This window comes from Daphnia pulicaria, chromosome 3, assembly GCF_021234035.1.
Source record: "Daphnia pulicaria isolate SC F1-1A chromosome 3, SC_F0-13Bv2, whole genome shotgun sequence".
NCBI classification, from domain to species: Eukaryota; Metazoa; Arthropoda; class Branchiopoda; order Diplostraca; family Daphniidae; genus Daphnia; species Daphnia pulicaria.
In genome coordinates, this window is record NC_060915.1 from 13,035,760 (window position 1) to 13,054,109 (window position 18,350).

At 45.9% G+C, this 18,350-nt stretch overlaps 2 protein-coding genes and 3 long non-coding RNA genes across 16 annotated transcripts; 2 read left to right on the forward strand and 3 right to left on the reverse strand.

The window, feature by feature from the left end:
- Window positions 1-1,341: 1,341 nt before the first annotated feature.
- On the reverse strand, window positions 1,342-3,140 carry LOC124328537 (uridylate-specific endoribonuclease-like). Of its 2 annotated transcripts, none has more exons than XM_046787362.1 (7): window positions 3,101-3,140; window positions 2,934-3,022; window positions 2,594-2,854; window positions 2,388-2,529; window positions 2,120-2,319; window positions 1,818-2,050; window positions 1,342-1,744 (listed from the first exon to the last, which is right to left on the reverse strand). In XM_046787362.1, exons 2-7 carry the CDS (start codon window positions 3,010-3,012, stop codon window positions 1,511-1,513), a joined length of 1,149 nt encoding a protein of 382 aa, XP_046643318.1. In that variant the 5' UTR covers window positions 3,013-3,022; window positions 3,101-3,140; the 3' UTR covers window positions 1,342-1,510. The 2 variants fall into 2 exon arrangements, with proteins under 2 accessions (XP_046643318.1, XP_046643319.1); XM_046787363.1 differs by having other exon boundaries at window positions 2,934-3,019; window positions 3,101-3,122.
- On the forward strand, window positions 2,945-4,038 carry LOC124328636. The gene is made up of 3 exons (XR_006916401.1): window positions 2,945-3,041; window positions 3,107-3,431; window positions 4,006-4,038. It is a non-coding gene; the product is annotated as an uncharacterized LOC124328636 (long non-coding RNA).
- Window positions 4,039-5,182: 1,144 nt separating this feature from the next.
- Window positions 5,183-6,482, forward strand: LOC124328647. Its single transcript, XR_006916416.1, has 7 exons — window positions 5,183-5,244; window positions 5,314-5,389; window positions 5,448-5,533; window positions 5,668-5,749; window positions 5,886-5,968; window positions 6,038-6,174; window positions 6,241-6,482. It is a non-coding gene; the product is annotated as an uncharacterized LOC124328647 (long non-coding RNA).
- An 823-nt stretch (window positions 6,483-7,305) lies between these two features.
- Window positions 7,306-10,634, reverse strand: LOC124328606. 11 transcript variants are annotated; one of them, XR_006916351.1, is made up of 13 exons: window positions 10,333-10,632; window positions 9,897-10,249; window positions 9,776-9,826; window positions 9,492-9,712; window positions 9,161-9,376; window positions 8,980-9,076; window positions 8,796-8,919; window positions 8,612-8,690; window positions 8,542-8,550; window positions 8,257-8,445; window positions 8,055-8,198; window positions 7,770-7,857; window positions 7,306-7,675 (listed from the first exon to the last, which is right to left on the reverse strand). It is a non-coding gene; the product is annotated as an uncharacterized LOC124328606 (long non-coding RNA). The 11 variants fall into 11 exon arrangements; XR_006916350.1 differs by having other exon boundaries at window positions 8,257-8,550; window positions 10,333-10,633; XR_006916345.1 differs by having other exon boundaries at window positions 8,257-8,690; window positions 9,897-10,094; window positions 10,153-10,249; window positions 10,341-10,632.
- Window positions 10,635-10,925: 291 nt separating this feature from the next.
- LOC124328475 (phosphatidylinositol 4-kinase alpha-like) lies at window positions 10,926-18,165 on the reverse strand. The gene is made up of 9 exons (XM_046787248.1): window positions 17,936-18,165; window positions 16,783-17,864; window positions 15,738-16,723; window positions 14,339-15,677; window positions 13,910-14,282; window positions 13,482-13,826; window positions 12,645-13,416; window positions 11,907-12,580; window positions 10,926-11,841 (listed from the first exon to the last, which is right to left on the reverse strand). The coding sequence occupies exons 1-9, from the start codon at window positions 18,020-18,022 to the stop codon at window positions 11,122-11,124; spliced, it is 6,378 nt and encodes a 2,125-aa protein (XP_046643204.1). The 5' UTR covers window positions 18,023-18,165; the 3' UTR covers window positions 10,926-11,121.
- Window positions 18,166-18,350: the final 185 nt, after the last annotated feature.

Below are 18,350 nucleotides of genomic sequence, written 5' to 3' on the forward strand. Positions count from 1 at the left end.
GTTTCAACTTGTTCTATCACTGCCGGGATCTCATTTGGTTTTTCGACTTTAATGCCGACTTCCTCGCCATCAACCGATTTAGACTCCGATTCGGGTTTCAGTTGGCGTTTGGGAAAATGACTGGCCATCATCTTCATCAAAAATTCTCCCCAGCCCAGGCAGCCAATAACAACAAATATCTTTGGGAGGCCAAGATGATGAATCGCAAAGAGAAGCGCGAGAACAATGTAAAACATTTGGGTAATCATTTTCTTGGCTTGAAGAATCAGAGAATAACAGCGAACAGATAGTCTTCCCTCTTTATACCTTCGGAACAAGTTAGTGACGCGGCAGCTATTGAAAAGTCACTTTTTGTTAGGCATTTTGTCATTTATAAAAGCCCAATGTTGTTATTTTTATTGAATTTCAACTTATTTGTATTTTTCGAAAAATGTTCAAAAAGAAATTTTGTTGAATTCGATTATCTTATTTTCGTTTCGTCGTTTTGGATGTAGATGATGGGCTAAGACTCGGGTTAGATTGTTAGATTGTAGACGTTGCGAAATCAAAGGTGCGAAATATAGTGTGGGCTGTGGGTTAGGTTAGGTCAGGCGATTAAATTCAATTCTTTAAATTTGAGTAGAAATTGTGATTTCATGTTTGGAAATGTGGAAGTCAGAACTAAAGAGACTGTGTAATAGATGGAAACTACTCAACCATACATTCTTCCTAGCGCTTCCTAGCTTTTTTACGATAAAGTAAAAAAATAAGTAATAGTCTGATTGATATCTTTAGTTGTGGTCCAATTTTTTTGTGTGTGCAACTTGCCCTTGTGCCTTGTGTCACGTTGGATTCCATTTTATCAGTGAAATGTGGCGGCGCTATAGGGCAGCAGCAGCAGCTCAGGGGTTGGGTTTTTTCGACGTGAGTGTAGTACGAGAGTCTAAATTACAACACCCAATGGGCCCAGGGAAAACTAGCCGGGCAGAAATGTGTTTGTGTCGTTTCTCTCGCTGTCCTCAAAAATATCCCCAACTCGATAAAAGTTCCAAAGTCCAAAGTCTCGATAGCCTCTCTCTACGGTGGTACCACTCGCCCGTCTGCTATACGGCCGCACGCACTTTGCTCGTGATGGTAACTCGATACGAAAAAACTACACACACACACACACCGCCCGCTAAAGAAATGGACTTTTTATTATATTTAAAACATTCAAAGTCTATATCCTGAATCAGTCTTAAGTGAATAATGTGACATTTCAATTAACTTTTTTTAGTAACAAATTTGAGCTCAAATTCTTACCCACAGATACCGTTGATGACGACCCAAAAAGAAATTTAGTTTAATTAAATTCCTTCAATGTTCAATGGCACACAAAAACAGTATATTGAAAATGATCAACCAGCGACTCGTCTGCTATTCAATTGTCACACAATAACGGCAGCTTAATTTTCAATATCGGCAGGTTCATTGGGTAATGCGTATTTTCTTATTTATTCACATCGTTTGATTATGTTTGACTTTTTTCTATTTAATAGGTGGGGTAAGCGCTACCGACGTAGGTGTTGCCGTTGTACGACAAAGTGTAAGTCTGGTAGGCGTAAGGTGTTCCATCGGCGCCGGAAAGTGGACACTTGGAGTTGGGCCTTGCCAGGAAACAGACGGTGGCCAAAGCCAATTCGATTTCGGGGCTGCCGGACACGGAGATGGAGCTGATGGACTTGTAAATACCGTCCCAGTTCATTGGCATTTCAATGACGGAGCTCTACAAATTTCAAACAAATCAGTGAAATGAAATTTTGGAATCGAGAAAATTGAGTTGGAAAACTGAGACTGACCACTCCGAGATCGAGTTTGACCATGTAGCCCAGGTAGTTCATCCTTCCGGCCAACTCGTCCTGGTAAAACTTGATCCAGCCGTGGTAGCCGGAAATGCTGTTGCCGTTCTTCTCACCCAGGAAGACGTGTTCCAGGCCGGAAGAGCCTTCGATTCCGCCTCCGCGGTTGTACTGGCCCAACCAGATAAGACGCAGGTACTCCTTGAAAACGGCAATATCCGCATCAGCCAAACCTAAATGGAAACAGTTATTAATAATTATTCATTCAATTCAACGTTTCAGATTCTATTTGATGGACTAACCTTTAGAGACGAGGAACTGGTGGGCCTGTTGGAAGACGCTGGTGGCCAGAATGGCATCGAGGAAGGCGTCGTTTTCAATCAGTTCCTCAGCTGTGATGTCCTCAGTTACTTTGCAGTTCTCGTCGTAGTTGTCGAAAAGTGCCAAAAGGGCGCTGGTGGTCGGGCCGGAGAAGGCATCAGCCGGAACACTCGAAAACAACCTACATTAATCGTACATAATTTTATAACATGATCTTTAATAATTAAGAGTGTAATAGGATCGACTAACGGCAAGGGGGCTTTGTCGGTGGTGCTTCCAGATGTTGTGGTGGATTGCATGTTCAAAACGATCCCCTGGACAGCGTTGACGTCATCAATGTGGAGCTGTTGGGAAAGAGCCTTAAGCTCGGCGTCAGTTACGGCTCCGCCACCTGTCACATTTCAGCAACAGTTTGAATTTTATTCATTACAAAATTAATTGAAATTTTTTTTTACCAGTCCCTCCGCAGAGATCGGGCTTGTCCGGGCAGCAATTGTTGAAGTCGGAGCATTCAGGAGTGCACTGGCACGGCCATTTGTTGTCGTATCCGGCTGTGCATCGTCCGTCGCAAGTGTTGCAAACGGCAATGAAATCGGCGCAGCAGTCGTTGTATGTCTGGCAGGACGGATTGCACTGGCAGGGCTTGGTCAAATCGGTTCCGCCAATTCCGCACCGACCGACGCAGGAATCGTCAGCTTTGCCACCACCCAAAACAACTGTAATATTTCCAAATTCCAAGTAATTCTTTCTAAATTCTAATGTTAACATTTGAACTATTCATTGATTTTGACTTACGTTGGCGGAAGCTGGGCTTAGCCTCAACAAGAGATCCGATCGTCACCACCAAGATGGTCAATGCCAACAACTTCATCATTGCTATTCTTCTGTCAAAGAAAATATAAGGTAAACATTATTGCTAACAGTTATTTCAATAATTTAAGACAAAAAAATTGTTTGGTTACATCAAGTGATCCAGGTTACTTGAAGTTGACAAGTCTCCTAGACCGGTCCATCGCCCCTGACACGGTTTTATAGGTACAGCGGACCTTTGGTGGTGGTGGTGGGTTGAGGGCGTGACTAACTGACGCTCCAATAACGACGAATAGATTGTCAAAGCTTCTCATCGTTCGATTGCCAAACAATTTAATCCAATTGTTTTTCTCCCTTCTTTTCTCCTCCTCCTCCTTTGACATCCTTTAGCTGCGTGATTGTGAGCCGTTTGATAGGAGAGCAATAAACCCAGTTGAAACAAACAATTTCAAACCACGGCCTTTGCTTATTCACAATCATCAGGTAGGTGCGTGTGTTTTGTTTGCAGTTAGACTAGAACCGAAAGCGGCCGTCACGCCGATGACGTGAATTCAACGAGGTCAACTTGTCGTTTTATAATCTTCTCGTTCAACGGTGTGTGTTGTTTGCAGGCTCATTGTAAACGAGATCCGAAGGGATGAGGCAATCAGGACTTTGGTTATCAATGGCGTGTAGATGGGTATATCTTGACGGTTATGAAGTCTCGTTGACACTATGTACACATGTTCCTTATTTCTTATTTTTATCGGCCGATTTTATTTATTGCATTTGATGGCGATCGATTTGGATTGTAATGTCATAAGTTATCAATATTCTGTAAAAAGAAAAAGCGGATTACCAAAACAGATTTTGTGTATTAGTTAGAGTTCTGGCCATAGTGGGGTGGAAAAATACATATTTGTGGCAGTTCTTGGTGCCGTTGAGATAGCAATGATTTAGTGAGGAGAAAACAATTAAAGGAAGATTTGTTTAAGCCTTTTTTTTTATTGTTAGCTGCTTATTTCACGCAGGGATTATTTCATTGTTTTTGGTTTTAACCTTTTTTTTCTAACGCTAGATGGCTATGGCCTTTGATCATTGTCAGAAGCTTCAGTTTCAGTTATTTTTACTTTACATCCATATATAATAAAACAGCAAGCTTTTGGGGGAGGAGCCTGTGTCTGTCACGGATAATGTCACGGATAATGTCACGAACATTTTGGGGGAGGAGCTTATTCATGCCCAGACATGCCCAAACATGCAAATCACCACCAGATGTCTATAGCGTCGCCGTGATGACGCAATATTTGATGTCCCAACCATGACGCAACAACCAGCATCACCACCAGATGTCTATAGCATCGTAGTGATGATGAAATCTTCAAGTAAGGTACTGACTGGGCAGATTTCCCACGATAAAATCTTTAACGGGCAAATGATTAATCTACAGAAATGAGAATAGCAAAAGAGTTCGAATTTACGCTAGACCAAAGTTCCCCGGATTTGAACGGGGCTCAGGTTACTCGTATCTGTATAAAACATTATCGGCAATTCGGCGGTTGCTGTGTGACAGTGTGATTTTTAATGGTAACTGGCAGTGACTGAATCAACTACAAAGCTCATTTGTTGGATGTTTGAAAATAAGAGCCTTTGATCATTTTCCGCCCAGTTTAATTACGTTCACTTTGCACATCTCTGAAAAAATTTCTCGCTGCTAGTTCAAGGAAATTTTGGGTGATGGTGTCAGTTTCTGTTTCAGAAACAAAGCTCACTTGTTAGATTTTTAATAATGTGTTTTTTTTCTACTTCCGGTTTTCTCATTTCAGTCAGTAGTTCAGTAACTATTCATTCAACGCACTAAATAATCACATATTCATGATCCTCGTCAAATTTGTGGTAAAGTTCATGTTTTGTTTTGTACGTTTTCGTACTTCCGGTTTTGAGAATTTTCCTGAACTTAAGTTCAGGAAAATTTTCGATTTTGGCCAAATTCTGGATTTCGTTTAAATTACATCTAATCGACCCCAAATTTCACGTAGATCACGAATATTTGGTTTATTTGGTCGGCAGCTCAATGGTTGAGGCGCTATCGCTTACTTCCGGTATACTTCCGGAAAATTTGCATAAAACTAACAAGTGAACTTTGTTCTGGGTAAATTTCTAAGGCCTTCAAGCTAGGTTTAAGCAAAAAAAAGTACCCGGTTAAAGTTTTGTGATCGTTTAAAGGTCTTGATTGCTTTCGATTTGCATAGCAGACAGAACTCAGTTTCAGACGTGCATGATGCTTTGCTTTAAGAAAGACCTACATTATTCATTGGTAAAAATGTAAAGTTTATTTGGTTCATAAATTTGTGTGTTATGTTAATAAAAGCCAATCATTTTATAGGAAAATCTCTGGTAGTCTAGTCTTCCCCCCGCAGTAGACACCTCTCCAATTTCTGGTGGTAGCCAAAAAAAACCTGGTAAGTGTTATGCATGCTTCACTGAAATGAAATAAGTTAACTTTTTTTGTTGATTCAGGTAATGCCAAAAAGTTATTGACAGTTTGCGTGTTGCCTAGATGAAAACCCAAATTTAGTCCATTTAGACTCAACCTATTGTTGTTGGTATGATAGTTTCTTAGTCAATCTGTTGTTTACCTTTTCCTTTATTCATGTTAGCTCCTTTGCAAGGACGCATACTGTTTGTTCCCTTAATTTATTATCATCAGTTTCATAATCAAATATTTTACTTTTTATAGAGAAAGTAAGCTCGTCAGTCACTGTCATCATCTCTTTGCTGATTCCATCTTCTGGATATAGCCTAGATCAGTATTACCATATGTAAGTATCCTGCAGTGTGTTGATCATATTCATAGTATTTGTTGGGCTATATATGCACCTCCGTACCACAATGCATTCCCTAGACCACCATCATTACTCATAACATAAATGTCTCTATTTCCTTTAATATTTTTAGATCAGCGTTTTCCTCAAATGTGAATAAGAATGAGAAGCTTCTATCAAGGCATATATTGGTGAGCTGAAGTCTTGAGTCCAAAGGTAGTTAACAACTTTTTGCGTGTAAAATTAGACATATTTTAACTTACTTCATTGTAAATTCCTCGTCAGATTCAACTTTTTGCTCTCATCTATTTTGTGGAAAAAAGAAATTATGCTGCCACTGGAGGTTTCGGTGGTCATCATTTGATAGAGCTCAAGTGAGTCTAAGCCGGAAGCCTACTATGACTAAGATTAATTGATTTGAGGTATAACTTGCTTTTCCTATAATCCTAGAGTGATATTTATACAAATTTCCATTCTGATCTTATTAGGTCAATTCCTGGTCGCTGTTCCATGGTTCTGATCGATTGGTGAAACTGCCGTGAGATTGCTGAATTTCAAGACTTCCAAGTTCAAAATTCAAATTATGTGAAAGAAGTTAAAGTTACAACAAGTGCATATCTGGGCTCCCTTCTTTTCTGTGGCCCCGTTTCCCTAACTATAACCACTAACCAACGCCCGCCGGTGGTCACTCGCCCGCTGTGAAACAAGGAGGAGGGGAGGGCTCTGGTCGAACGGGGACTTGGAAGGCGCATGATCCGATGAAAACTTTTGGAGGGTCATGTGTCTAACCCGGAAGCCTAGTATGACTACATCTCCCCGGAAAAACTTGCCTCGTACTTCTCTCTTCTTCTCGGTCCAGATACTTATCTCTGGGGGCCGTAGACATGTCCTATAACAGCATGTGCGAGTTAAACAAAGCAACCCACTACCCAATGAAACAAATAGCCATGGTTTATTATTTGCGCAAATCTCCGTCAGTCAAGTTACAAATTTTTCTAATTCACCAACTCGCGTAGAATTTTGCATCTAGTCTATTAGTGCAAATCGCGCGATTCCATGTGTTTGATAGTTAAGAAAATGGTTGTTTAAAAAACAAACAATGGGGTGTTCTGAGTAGCCAAAAAAACTCAATTGTTTGTTTTTTAAACAACTATCTTCTACCAAACACATAAGATCGCTATTTGCACCAGTAGACTAGATGCAAAATTCGACAGAAGTTGATGAGTTTGAAAAACTTGTAACTTGACTGACGCAGATTCCCGCAAAATTAAACCATCGCTTTTTGCTTCATTGCCGCAGCGGTGGTGGCGGTTGTGTTTAGCTCGTACAGAAGAAAAACGTTTTAGACCGGACGGTCTGCTTGTTAAATTTTTTGTACAATTTAAAAATAAAATGAAAAATTGATTGAATGAAAACTTATTTATTTTTATTTATTACAAATATTACATGGTTAAGGTTTAATATTGGTTTAGAGGGTTAAGGATATAAATTTAAGATTTAGTAGGTGTATGTTTGTGGGGTTTGAAGGAATGGAGGGTATATGTTTGTGGGGTTTGGAGATTATTAATTGGTAGGGGTACGTTTGTAGGGTTATAGATTAACTGAGTTTTTATAAAAACTTAAAATATCCTCCCTCCCCCCTCCAACATCCTCCACTTTCCTTTCCCAATCCTGGAAACACGTTTATTATTTGTTGACATAAACATCCCACATTTGTTTTTGTTGCTTCTGAACTTATAAACGGTAAACTGCAATAGTCACGATGACAATTTAACAAAATATGATGCAACTTCGGCAACACAGCATCAGCAATTCAGCACCAAGGAACGGCCAATTGAGCTTGATGTCGAAAGATCTTTCACCAGTATAGGCTGCAACAACGTGCCACATCGGACAGCAACTACACCAATATAGACGCTAAACCTAATAACCAAAATGAAATGAATTAAATAATCTTCAGCATCAATGGAAATGCTGTCAATTAAAAGGCGAATAAATGTCACTTTATGTTATTTACCAGAGTTAAAGCCCTCAGCTGGCTGCATCAAATCCATGTGAAAGTTGGGCAGCAACAAAGAAGCTCAAACTCCACCAGGGTGTTAATCCTATTTAAAAAAAACAAAAAAAAACAACTCAATTGCTATCAAGCAACAATTTCTCAAATGAAAAAACATTTTGATTGAAGTTAAGTTAAGCAAAGTTAAGTTAAGGCAAGCTTTTCAAAGGTTAAATTTCCACAACTGAAATAAATTGAAGAGAACTTAATCTGTAGTCTCAGTTAGAAAGTTGAACATTATATTACCCGAATTGTTCTGAATTGTATCCGACAAACGTGAAGCTGGTACAGGAAAAAGAGACGACATTTTGGCAAAATGTTCAGCTACTAAGGCCACATGATCAGATGAAATTGTCATGTAGAAATTATAGGCTGTTACCAGATAAATACCTAAATTCACACACAAATAATTAACACAGTCAAACCCAAGAATCTTAAGAGCAATTACCATTATTACGAATAGAAATGTCAAGAAAGAAAAGTACGCCGTATTAAGTATCCAATCCAACGATACGTTTTCAACATGTGGTTTCCAATCAGTGTTTTAAGAAATGGCAGAATTTCGTCTTGAGTAACGAAGACACTCACGCCATCTAGCAGACATAATTTTAGCCACCTAGTGATATCCAACATATTCCTTAGGCACCCGGAAGATTGGACGGAACGGAAAACTTCTGGTTTAACTTCCAACTCAACGCATTTAATTTTTGAATAAACTTAATAAGATAGTCACCTAAATGGACTTCAATTAGTGCAGATGTTACTTATGTTCACAGCAAAGGTAAACGAGAATTCCATGCAACCTGCACTATAGGATCCAACTCCAAGTGATAGGTTGACGTGGCTTAAGACCTAAAGCGAAGTTCCATATTTTAAAGGTGCCTGCAATCAAACATAACAACATTTTAATCAGTTTAATCCATATAAGAAAATATATAAAATAAAGAAGTATAATAAATAAAAAAAAATATCCAATATAAGAAATACCTGAATCAGGATATCTAGGATAAATTTGAGTGACAGGAGGTTGACGGTGAATCCTTTCTTTGAAGGGGGCTGGTAATGGTTGCCGTGTGAGATTTGGAATTGCTTTTCATTAATCTAAGAGAAACTTAGAGAATAATAATAATAATCAGTAATAGAAAACACATTTTTAATTCAAAATACTTACACGATACATGTTGACTCATGAACAGTGTCGACGAAATTCACGCAGTGTGAAGCCTTGACGACGGTTGAGTTGGGATTCCTAAGGCGGTACGACGACACTGTTATACACACACACAAAAAAAATACGTCGTTTTCTTCAAAGTAGTAAAGTTTCAAATGCTAATGGACATGTGCGAGCTGACCCAAAAGAGGAACGGCTGGCCGCGCCATTTCTTCTGACATTTCATTTCGTCAAACATGCGACTTCTTCGAAAAAGGCGGCCAATTTCGGTCCCTGGTGATCCGTCGTGTTGAAAACGCGCACTTTCTTGTCGTTGGTCAAATAAAATACTGCAGGGCCACATCACAACTGGCCGTTGCAGAGGAGAAGTTCACATTTTCAGATTCACTTCGGCAGCCTATGAACAAAAAATTTTACTTCCCTCAATCAACACTATTTCAGCACAAACATTCTGTTGCAAAAATATAAAGCTATTGTTCTCCCAAAATAAGGACCTGAATATCAATAATCACCTCAACGTCGTGTCACTGATTATTAAGTGATAAAGCGGGTCCTGATATCCATGAACTGAGATGAAGCTGATTCCTGTTCTACAACCGTAAAGGCCTAATATGTTTCCAACGATTTTACCCAATCACACGGACTTGGATCATTCTAAATACCGCTGGAAGGATCGTCATAGTTTTGCTCATGCAACAGAAGAGTACCTCCAAGAGATTTGTTCCGATAACACCTGCGGAAAACTTTGTATACAGAAAGTCTTGAAAATGTTTGAAACTTGCTATTTTTCACTAACTTTTGAATATGGGCCACTGCCAATGGAGGCTGTTCACTTAGTTTCCATTGCCTTGCAAAAAACAGTTTCCAATTCACTCATAAATTTGTGCTCTTTCTTTGTCAATGACGAAAAATTATACCTGAATGAATTGAAGGGTTAATTTTCTACCATCTGACTGAGGCTGATCCTTGTAGGACCCAGCTTACAGTGAATACACAAGCCAATAGGCTCCGCCGGGCATTACATCCTTGCTGACTACTGAGCGAATTCTCCCCACACAATGACACAAATAAAAGTGTATCTTGAGCTGCCGAATCTAGCAGCAAATCACCACCATCTGGAAGCAATAAAATAACTGTAGTTATTGAGAGTAGGAATAAGATTAAGATTAACACCTTTAATGGTGGGCCTAAAGGCTAGGGGTGGGCCAGGGCACAAATCCCATTTGATCTCCTCCTGCCGCTACAGCAACAATATTGTCTCTGCATTTCACTGTATTTCCAATATGACACACTTTACCCAATAGCATAGCAACTTTTAAACAATTAATTCCAAAAGAAGTTTTGTCTACAGACCCACTAACAATTTTCTTGAATCCATTGCATACTTGGTCCTGGTGTTCACAAAGAGTACACACAAATCCTTCCACGATTCCCAGTAAACTGGAAGTTTAAATCTAGAACTTGAGAGACGTCTTCGTCGAAAGAACAACCGCTTGTGGTCATACCATAATCAGCGTATGCACGAGTGGAAGTAAAAAGGGCCAAATCATTGATTTCCACAATCAAGAGCGTGACGAGTTTGATTAGTCGATTACACATGAGAACTTGAGAAGGGCAACCACGTTGTTCGAAAGGAGAAGAGAAAAGGCCGCCATATTGTAAGGGGGTGGGGTTTGGTTTCGTTGCCATGACAACGCGGGAGCAGCGGCGAAATTCTGAACCACGGCGGCGCGCTTTTTGAATCGCACTGAACTGAATCTAGCCAAATGGGAAATCAAATCAAGATAATTCTCATCACTGAAACATGTGACACGTCAAATTGAGTAAAGTCTATTATCCCTTACTCATTGACTTGACAAATGATTTTCAGCACATCAAGAGGAACTGAGACAACCCAAACCGCCTTAACTAACACTTCTTACACACTTGTAGTAGTCCAGCCAAACAACGTGTATATATTATTATATTTCTGAACGAGCACATTTAGGAGGGGAGAGAAAGAACACACGGGACTAGTCTGATCCAACAACCGTTAAAGTGAGTCATAAACTGAATGACGTATACGACTAAATGAAAATAAGAAAACAGCAACAAGTTCAAAAAGGGATGGAGAGACGGGCCACATGTCGTTCCAACCCAAATCTAGTAGGGAATTTGATTCTGGTAGTATTGAATCATGTCGTAGGTTCGGGTGCGGATGTTGCGGAACGACGAGCGGACAATGTTGATCATGTGGTTGGCCGCCTCGCGGTCAGAGGCCATGGGCACGAAACGGGCCTGCAGCAACTTGATGGTCTGGCCCCGGAAGCAGGGCAGTCGGGTGTCCAGCATCAACGAAACGAGAGACACGATAGCCTCGCGGTACGGCCGGACGGCCAAATAAGCCCGCACGCACAGTTCCATGAAATAGCGGAACGGTGGGGCTTCCATCTTGCCGCCCATAATCATCACCATCTCCTCCGTCAATTTAATGTCCGGCTCGAATCCCAAATTGCCGCCGGGCGAACTTTCAAACATGAATCCGAAATCGATGTGGATGATGTGGCCGTCGCCGTCGATCATAATGTTGCCGTTGTGTCGATCCTTGATCTGCAGGAGGAAGCCGACCAGCGAGTAGGCGGCCATGGAGCGGATGAAATTGCGTCTGGCCGTCTGGAACTCTTGCGTCATCTCGTCGCCGTACTTGTTGATGAAATAGTCGTTGAGGTTGACGTCCGTCTGGCGGCCGAGTTGGTCGCGCGACTTGGCATTGGGCACGCACTCGATGACTCCGCAGCCGGGCGAGGTGGCCACTACTCGGTAAGGAAAGAGAAACAAGTCCAAATCCACTTGCTGGAAAATGTTTTTAAACAGCGAAATGACCTGGGCAAACGTCAAATTATTTAGTAAATCGCAATTAGCTGGACAACATTTAATTTGGAGCAAACCTGGAGGGCCAGCATGTCTTGGCGGACGTCATCGCCCACTTTAAAAATGGCCGCTTGCCAGACCAAATTGCTGTTGTCTTGTTCCTGTTGGCCGGCCGATTTCTGATCGCCTTCGCTGGTGAGACCGCGGTGTTCCAGTTCCAGTAATCCGCAGCGGAGGACCCTGAAGCGGGCCAAATACGGGGCCTTGGCCGCGCTCTGCATGGGCGTCCCGCTGTTGTAGTCAATGTCCATGACCAGCGCCTCGGGATTGGACGGCAAGTAGCAGCCGGGCTGGACGGCGATCTTGGACAATTGTTCCAGGCAGGCTTTCTTGCGCTCGGCACCTTTGGGGAACGGGCGGATGTCGCCCGAGACGGCCGTGATCTTGCCGAAAAAGTCGAATTCGCGCTCGTAGAATTTTTTGGCCGGCCCGGAGAGCCCAGTGACGATGGATTCGATGAGACTTTCCAGGGTGTCGTAGAGGTCGTCGTCTTTGGTGTGACCCTCCTCGTCCGTGAACTTGTTGGTCTGCATGTTCCAGATGAGCTGGTGGGCGGCCAGCTGCGATTTTTGGGCCAGCACCTTGATGAACTCGACGACGTAGCCCATGTTGTCGTAGCGAACGGCCTGGACCAGTTGCGGCACGTAAAAGAGGACCGCGTCCGGCGGATACGAGTTGAGACATCGAACGGCTGCGGATAAGACGAATAAGAATTTATTGAAATGCGGATGAAGAAATGAAAGGCTGGACCTTACCCAATTGAGCCGTGATGGGGTGAGGCGGATACTGGCGGGAAAAAAAGGCCAGGGCTTTCACCGGATGGACCCTGGACCAGTAAAGGGCGTGGGTCAGCTCGGGCGATTCGTTGATGATGCTGTCCGGCGTCACGAGGTAGTCGAGGGCCTCGGGTATGTGGGCGACGCAGCTGGGCGTCAGCTGGACCAGCCGCTGGATTTCGCGTTCCACTCCGGCGGCGGATCGGAGTCGGGCGGCCATCCGGACGGCCAGCACGGGGCTAATGTCCCAAGCCAGTCGGACATTGTCCCTCCAAACTCGTTCCGTGATCTGCTGGGCCCGCCACGAATTGACCACGTCCTCGCCGGGCAACTGCAATTCCGGAAGGGAGAGCGGATTCAACCAGGTGGAGAAGAATTCCACCTCAGCGGCCAGCAGAGAGAGGATCAAATTGCGTTTCTTGATGTAATCCTTGACGAAATTGTCCGGATTGTTGGCCCGTTTCATCCGGTTGACGCGCCGTGACAGGGAGCTCATGGCCGTCGCGTTGTTGAGCGGCACCGTGTTTGCCCAGCCGGCGCCGGCCAGAGCCGAGCCCGTTCCCCGGGTCAAATCCGTCGACGAGGCGCTGGATCGGACGTCGTAATTGTTACGGGAAGAGGCCGGTGGTTGCAAAGTGCTGCTGTTGCCGCTTCCGCCGACACCGGCCCGGTCGCCGGCCAACGACCCTCCACCACCGCCACCTGCCGTCAGTTGATAGTTGGACGAGAAAGTCGACATGGTGTCGTCGTTCTAGAAGAAAAAAAAAAAATTAAAATTCCGGCCGGAATTCCGGAAGAAAAATAAATTGAATTTACCTGGTCCGTCCCGACGAGACTTTGTTTGAGATACTTTTTGTCCGAGTGCATCGTGTGCCAAAAGCGGATCATGGCCAGAGCGTCTTCTCTGAGTTCCGGCATCCGCTTCTTGTTGGGGCACTGCGGCCGGCAGCAGAAATAGTCCAGGCAAGTCTGGTAGACCCGCTCGCGCAGGAGGTTCTTGGACAGCGATCGGGCCAGCATGTCGCCCTGCAGCAGAGACAGGGCGCACTGCAGCAAACGGTAGCGAGTTCCGGCAGCCGCCGGATGTCGACTCATCCGCGGCTTGCGGCTGCCCACGTCGAACGGCAGAGTCACGTCAAACATTTGGGCAAACAACTCGACCTAAAAATAAATAAAACGCATCCGTCAGTTTCAATTCCGGCACACAATTCCATCCGGATGGAAGCAAAAAATAAAATTTGCACCTGATCCTGACTGCAATGTTTGGCTATTTCAATCCGCTCAATGAGGAAGCGGATCCAGAGGTCGTGCGGCTCGACCAGCGGAGCTGCCGGAAGCAATTCAGCGCCTTCGTGAACGGCCAGCGGATTGACGACGGCATCCTCGTCCTCGACGGCAAACAATCCCATCCGCTTCTCAAAGGCGTACTGCCAAGCGGCCGACATTTCCTGCAGGAAGCAAAATTCCAGGTCCGGCCGGGCGGATATGATCCATTGCCAACACTCGACGGCGGCACTGACAGCCCCGCTGGTGAACAGCTCCAAATGCGACCAGGCGATCGAGTGGAGTAGATTCCGGCAGACGCCGTCGATGCGGATAACAAGGGCGGCGATGCACCTGGAAATTAATTTTTAAAAATGACAAATTCCGGCGGATGAGAGATGACAACGTACCACAGTGCCCGGCAGTGGGCCTTTTCGTCCTTGTCCAGGCACGACTGGCGCATGTCTTCCATCAACTGGGCCGACAATTTCTCCTGGACTTTATCTTTGGTGACGGCCGTGTCCGACTGGAGGCAGCTGAACATTCCGGCCACTTGACCCGAGTAGCGGTTGCGCTTGCCCAGGACGGCGATGAATCGCGGCGAGTCGCATTTGACGCACGACGGCAGCTTGTCCAGGGTCTGTTTGGCCAGCGGCGAGCACTGGCAGTTGAGCGAGGCGAACGTGTGGAGCGACTCGGTGATGAGCAGAGCCATTCCGGCGTGGTGGCGCGGAACACCCGAGCTCGATCCGCCCTGGCGCCGGTGCGAATACTCCTGGAGACGGGCCCGGGTCGATTCCGGGGCCCATTTGATGGCCTCGGCCAGGATGGCGTGGCATCGATCCGAGAAATCCTTGACGATCCCCTCACGGGCCTCCTGCGTGTCCATCAGGACGATCGAATGCGGCGAATTGGGAACGGCCAGTCGACTGGGACCTTGGTGAGGATCCAGGTGGAGTGAGCCGGACAGGACCTCGAGAATGTCCAGCATGGCGAAGAGAACGTTCTGATTCCAGAGGAGGTGCGGGAACCGGTCGACCAGCGACGAGAGGCATCGATCGGCCACTTTGCGGATCTGCCGCTGGACGTGATTGAATAGGACCAGGAGGTACTGGGCGTGTCGCTCCAGTTCAACTTCCCTCCGCCCGTCCTTGGGCTTGGACGAGAGGACGTCGAGAAAAATGGCAAAGACGCGCTCGCCAACGCTCAGCAGACACTGCCACATTCCGGATTTGTCCTTCTGGATGACGGGATCCTGGAGGTACTCGAAAATGGCGTCGAAACTCGTGTCGGCCGCGTGCTGGACCCGCAGTGTCTCCAGGCTGTAGACGGAGAAGAGGTAGCACGACTGGGCGAACGAAAGATTCTTGACCAGCGGCACCACCTCGGCCGGATTGTCCAGCAGGTGAAGGATCTGCGTCTTGAGGTCCGTCAGCTCGTTGACCGAGATGCTCTCGTTGCGCAAAGCGGATGTGTACTGAAGCTCGCGCAGCTCCGAGCGCAGCGACGTCTGCGAGACCAGCAGCGGAGACTTGACGGCGATTTCCACCACGCCGCGGTACCACTCGGCCGGCCACAGGCCAGACTCTTGCAGCGTGAAGCCCATCACGACGCAGTAGAGCCAGAAATCACGAAAGAGTTTGTGCAGGCGTGGCTTGATGGGGCCGGCGCCGGCCATGGTCGGCATCCGGCGGATGACGGCCGCGATGATGGGAATCAGCACCCCTAAATTGCCGGCACTGCTCGAAGCTGGGCAGAATCATAAATTTAGTTAAATGAGCGAAATTGAAATAATTTGAGACGGATCACCTTTCATGAGGGAAGCGGACCGTTCCGACGCTCGTTTGCCTTCCAGGCCCAGCTGGACAAAGAGTTCCAGCAGGCGGACTAGTAACTCGTTGGTTTCATTATCTCCTTGGATGCCGTTGGCCACATTGGCCAGCGCGTTCAAAACGGCCTGCGAAACGTGCCGGTATTGATTTTTAGTCTTGTCCGGCATGTCACCACCACCACCCTGGGTCTGAGGCTGGCCCTGGGCCTGGGCCGACGACGACGACGAGTAAACGGTGCTGCAATCTTCGACCGTGATGGACGTAAACATCCGCATAATCTCGTCGCAAATGTGAACTTCGCTCTTGGCCAGCACCATGCAGCCCAGCTGGTCGACAATCAGGACGTCCAGTGGCGACGGCGGGTGACAGAAGCGCACCTGGAAAAACTGGAGAATCGACTCGGCCGTCCTGGACGTCTCCTTGAGGGTGACGGCCACGTGACCCAAAGTGATGACCGTGTTGTTGGCGATCAGGGCGCTCTCGTTGTCGGAATTCTCGGCCATAAACAGGCGGTTAGAGACGCTGGCCAGGAACGCCTGGACGCAGTTGGGGTCCACCTGCATGCCGGCCTTCAAGGCCAGGCACAGATTATCGATGCTGGCCTCTCTGAGTCGCTCAAAAGCCGCCCGGGCCGAAAGGGCCAGTGGGTCTTCCAGATTTGGATTTTGGTGGTTCTGCGACTGGTGGTGGAGTCGCAGGAGGATCGGCGACGGACTGACGAGAAAGTCCCGCAAACAAGCGATGACGTTGGAGGCCAAGTGAGTGAACTTGACGGCCAACTGGCCCAGGGCTTTGAGGCAGACCAACAGCAACGGCAAATGGGCCATGATGAGGTGGTTGTTGTCCTTGGAGTGGATCTTGTCCGCCAATCGATTGAGGACGCTCTCGGCCGTCACTTCTTCCATGGCCGCCCACACCAGCAAATCGACACACGAGGCGTTGGCCTGAACCGTCAGTCGATACCTGGGCAAGAAAATCAATGAAATCTCTAATTAGAATCAAATTTAAAATTCAATTTTTACCTGGTGGCGCTAGTGAGAGAACTGCTGGTCGTTTTGGATTCCATCAGCAAATGCTTGTGCTGGTCGAAATGTCGACTCTGCAGCTCCGTCTGTCCCGAAGTGAAAAGGGACCGCACCAATTCTTGAATGTCCGTCATGAAGCTGAGCGGCAGCTGGCCGTGGCCGCTCAGGATCTGCTTGAGGACCGTCACCAGGACCAAGTTGAGGGTTTCGCTGAACGACTTGTACGGGTACTTGCTGGCCGTTTGCGACGAGAACGTTTCGCCGGCCAGGCCGTCCAGGTACTTGAGCACCGACTTCTCCAACAGACTCAACTGGGCCACCCTGAGAATGGCCTCCAGATGGGACACGGTAAATTGGATCGAGTGGCCATGACTGGGCACTTCGAAGCTGGACCCAAAGGCTCGAAAGTAGACGGCCGAGGAGTCGTCTTCTTCTTTCCCATTGGCTTTCGAGTGGAACGGGTCGATGTTGGCGAAGATGGTGGTCGACAGAGACTGCGGGATGATGGACCGGAAGTTGGAGAAACTGCGATTCTTCGTCGACGAAGGTTCGGTACGAACCAGAACGGGCGGAGTCGCTTTGGGGAACAGCTTCAGGAAAAGTGGGGCAGAGAAACGGCCCATGGCCCTGGCGTGCCCAAACAGCAAGGGCACAATACGTTTGCACAAAACGACATTGGGCGGATTCTCAGAGTCCTGCCTCTTGCTGAGAATCAGCTGCGAGATTTCAATCAGGAAGGTGACCTGGAAATCCAGGATCTCTGCCCTGGCCTCTTCGTCCAGCACTGCCACGTCGCACAGCAGTGTGGTCATGGAGAAAGCGAAGCATTCTGACGTGGGCAGGCAACGGTTTTGAAACAGCAACTGGCTGTCTGTCCACCTGGCGAGGGGAAGGTTTCTGATCAAATCGAAAAAGTAGGGCAGTATTTTGTTCTTATGGGGGAATGGACTGTTGGGGAAGTTGAGACGGGACTCCAAGTAATAAATTCCAAGGGCAATAACCGCTGATTGACCACGGTGGTCCAACTTGTATTCCCCCCTAGCACCTCTGGCAGGGCAAAGGTTGAAAAGATTCGACACCTAGAGACAGAAAGTAGGGCACTGTAAGTTTTGAGACTGGTTTTTCTCAAGTCAAAATGCATTTCTAGTACCTTTTCCCATGGCGTATTTTCAATGTGAGCTAGCGACCGTGCAAGATGCTGCACCGTTTTGCTGAAGAAATCGCTCGTCTCAATCATTTTCCATGAAAAACACTGATCAGCAATATGTCCAACCGAATTTCATATCTGTCAAAACACTTATCAGACTTCTCTTACGGCTACTGGGGGCTGGGAGCTTTCAGTCGATAGCAGACAACGTTTAGTCGGCAACGCTGCATTTGAATTATGAATTTGTTTGTAAAAATTCTAATAAATAAAATAAACTTGAATTTTGAAATTATTTTAATAACTTATTTTATTTAAAACTTAATCTCGGTGCATCTTTTATCCCACCTTATTTATTGCTTTGTCAATCAACAGTACATTTGCACATTACAATGCAGAGATTTGACAGTGAATTCATGTC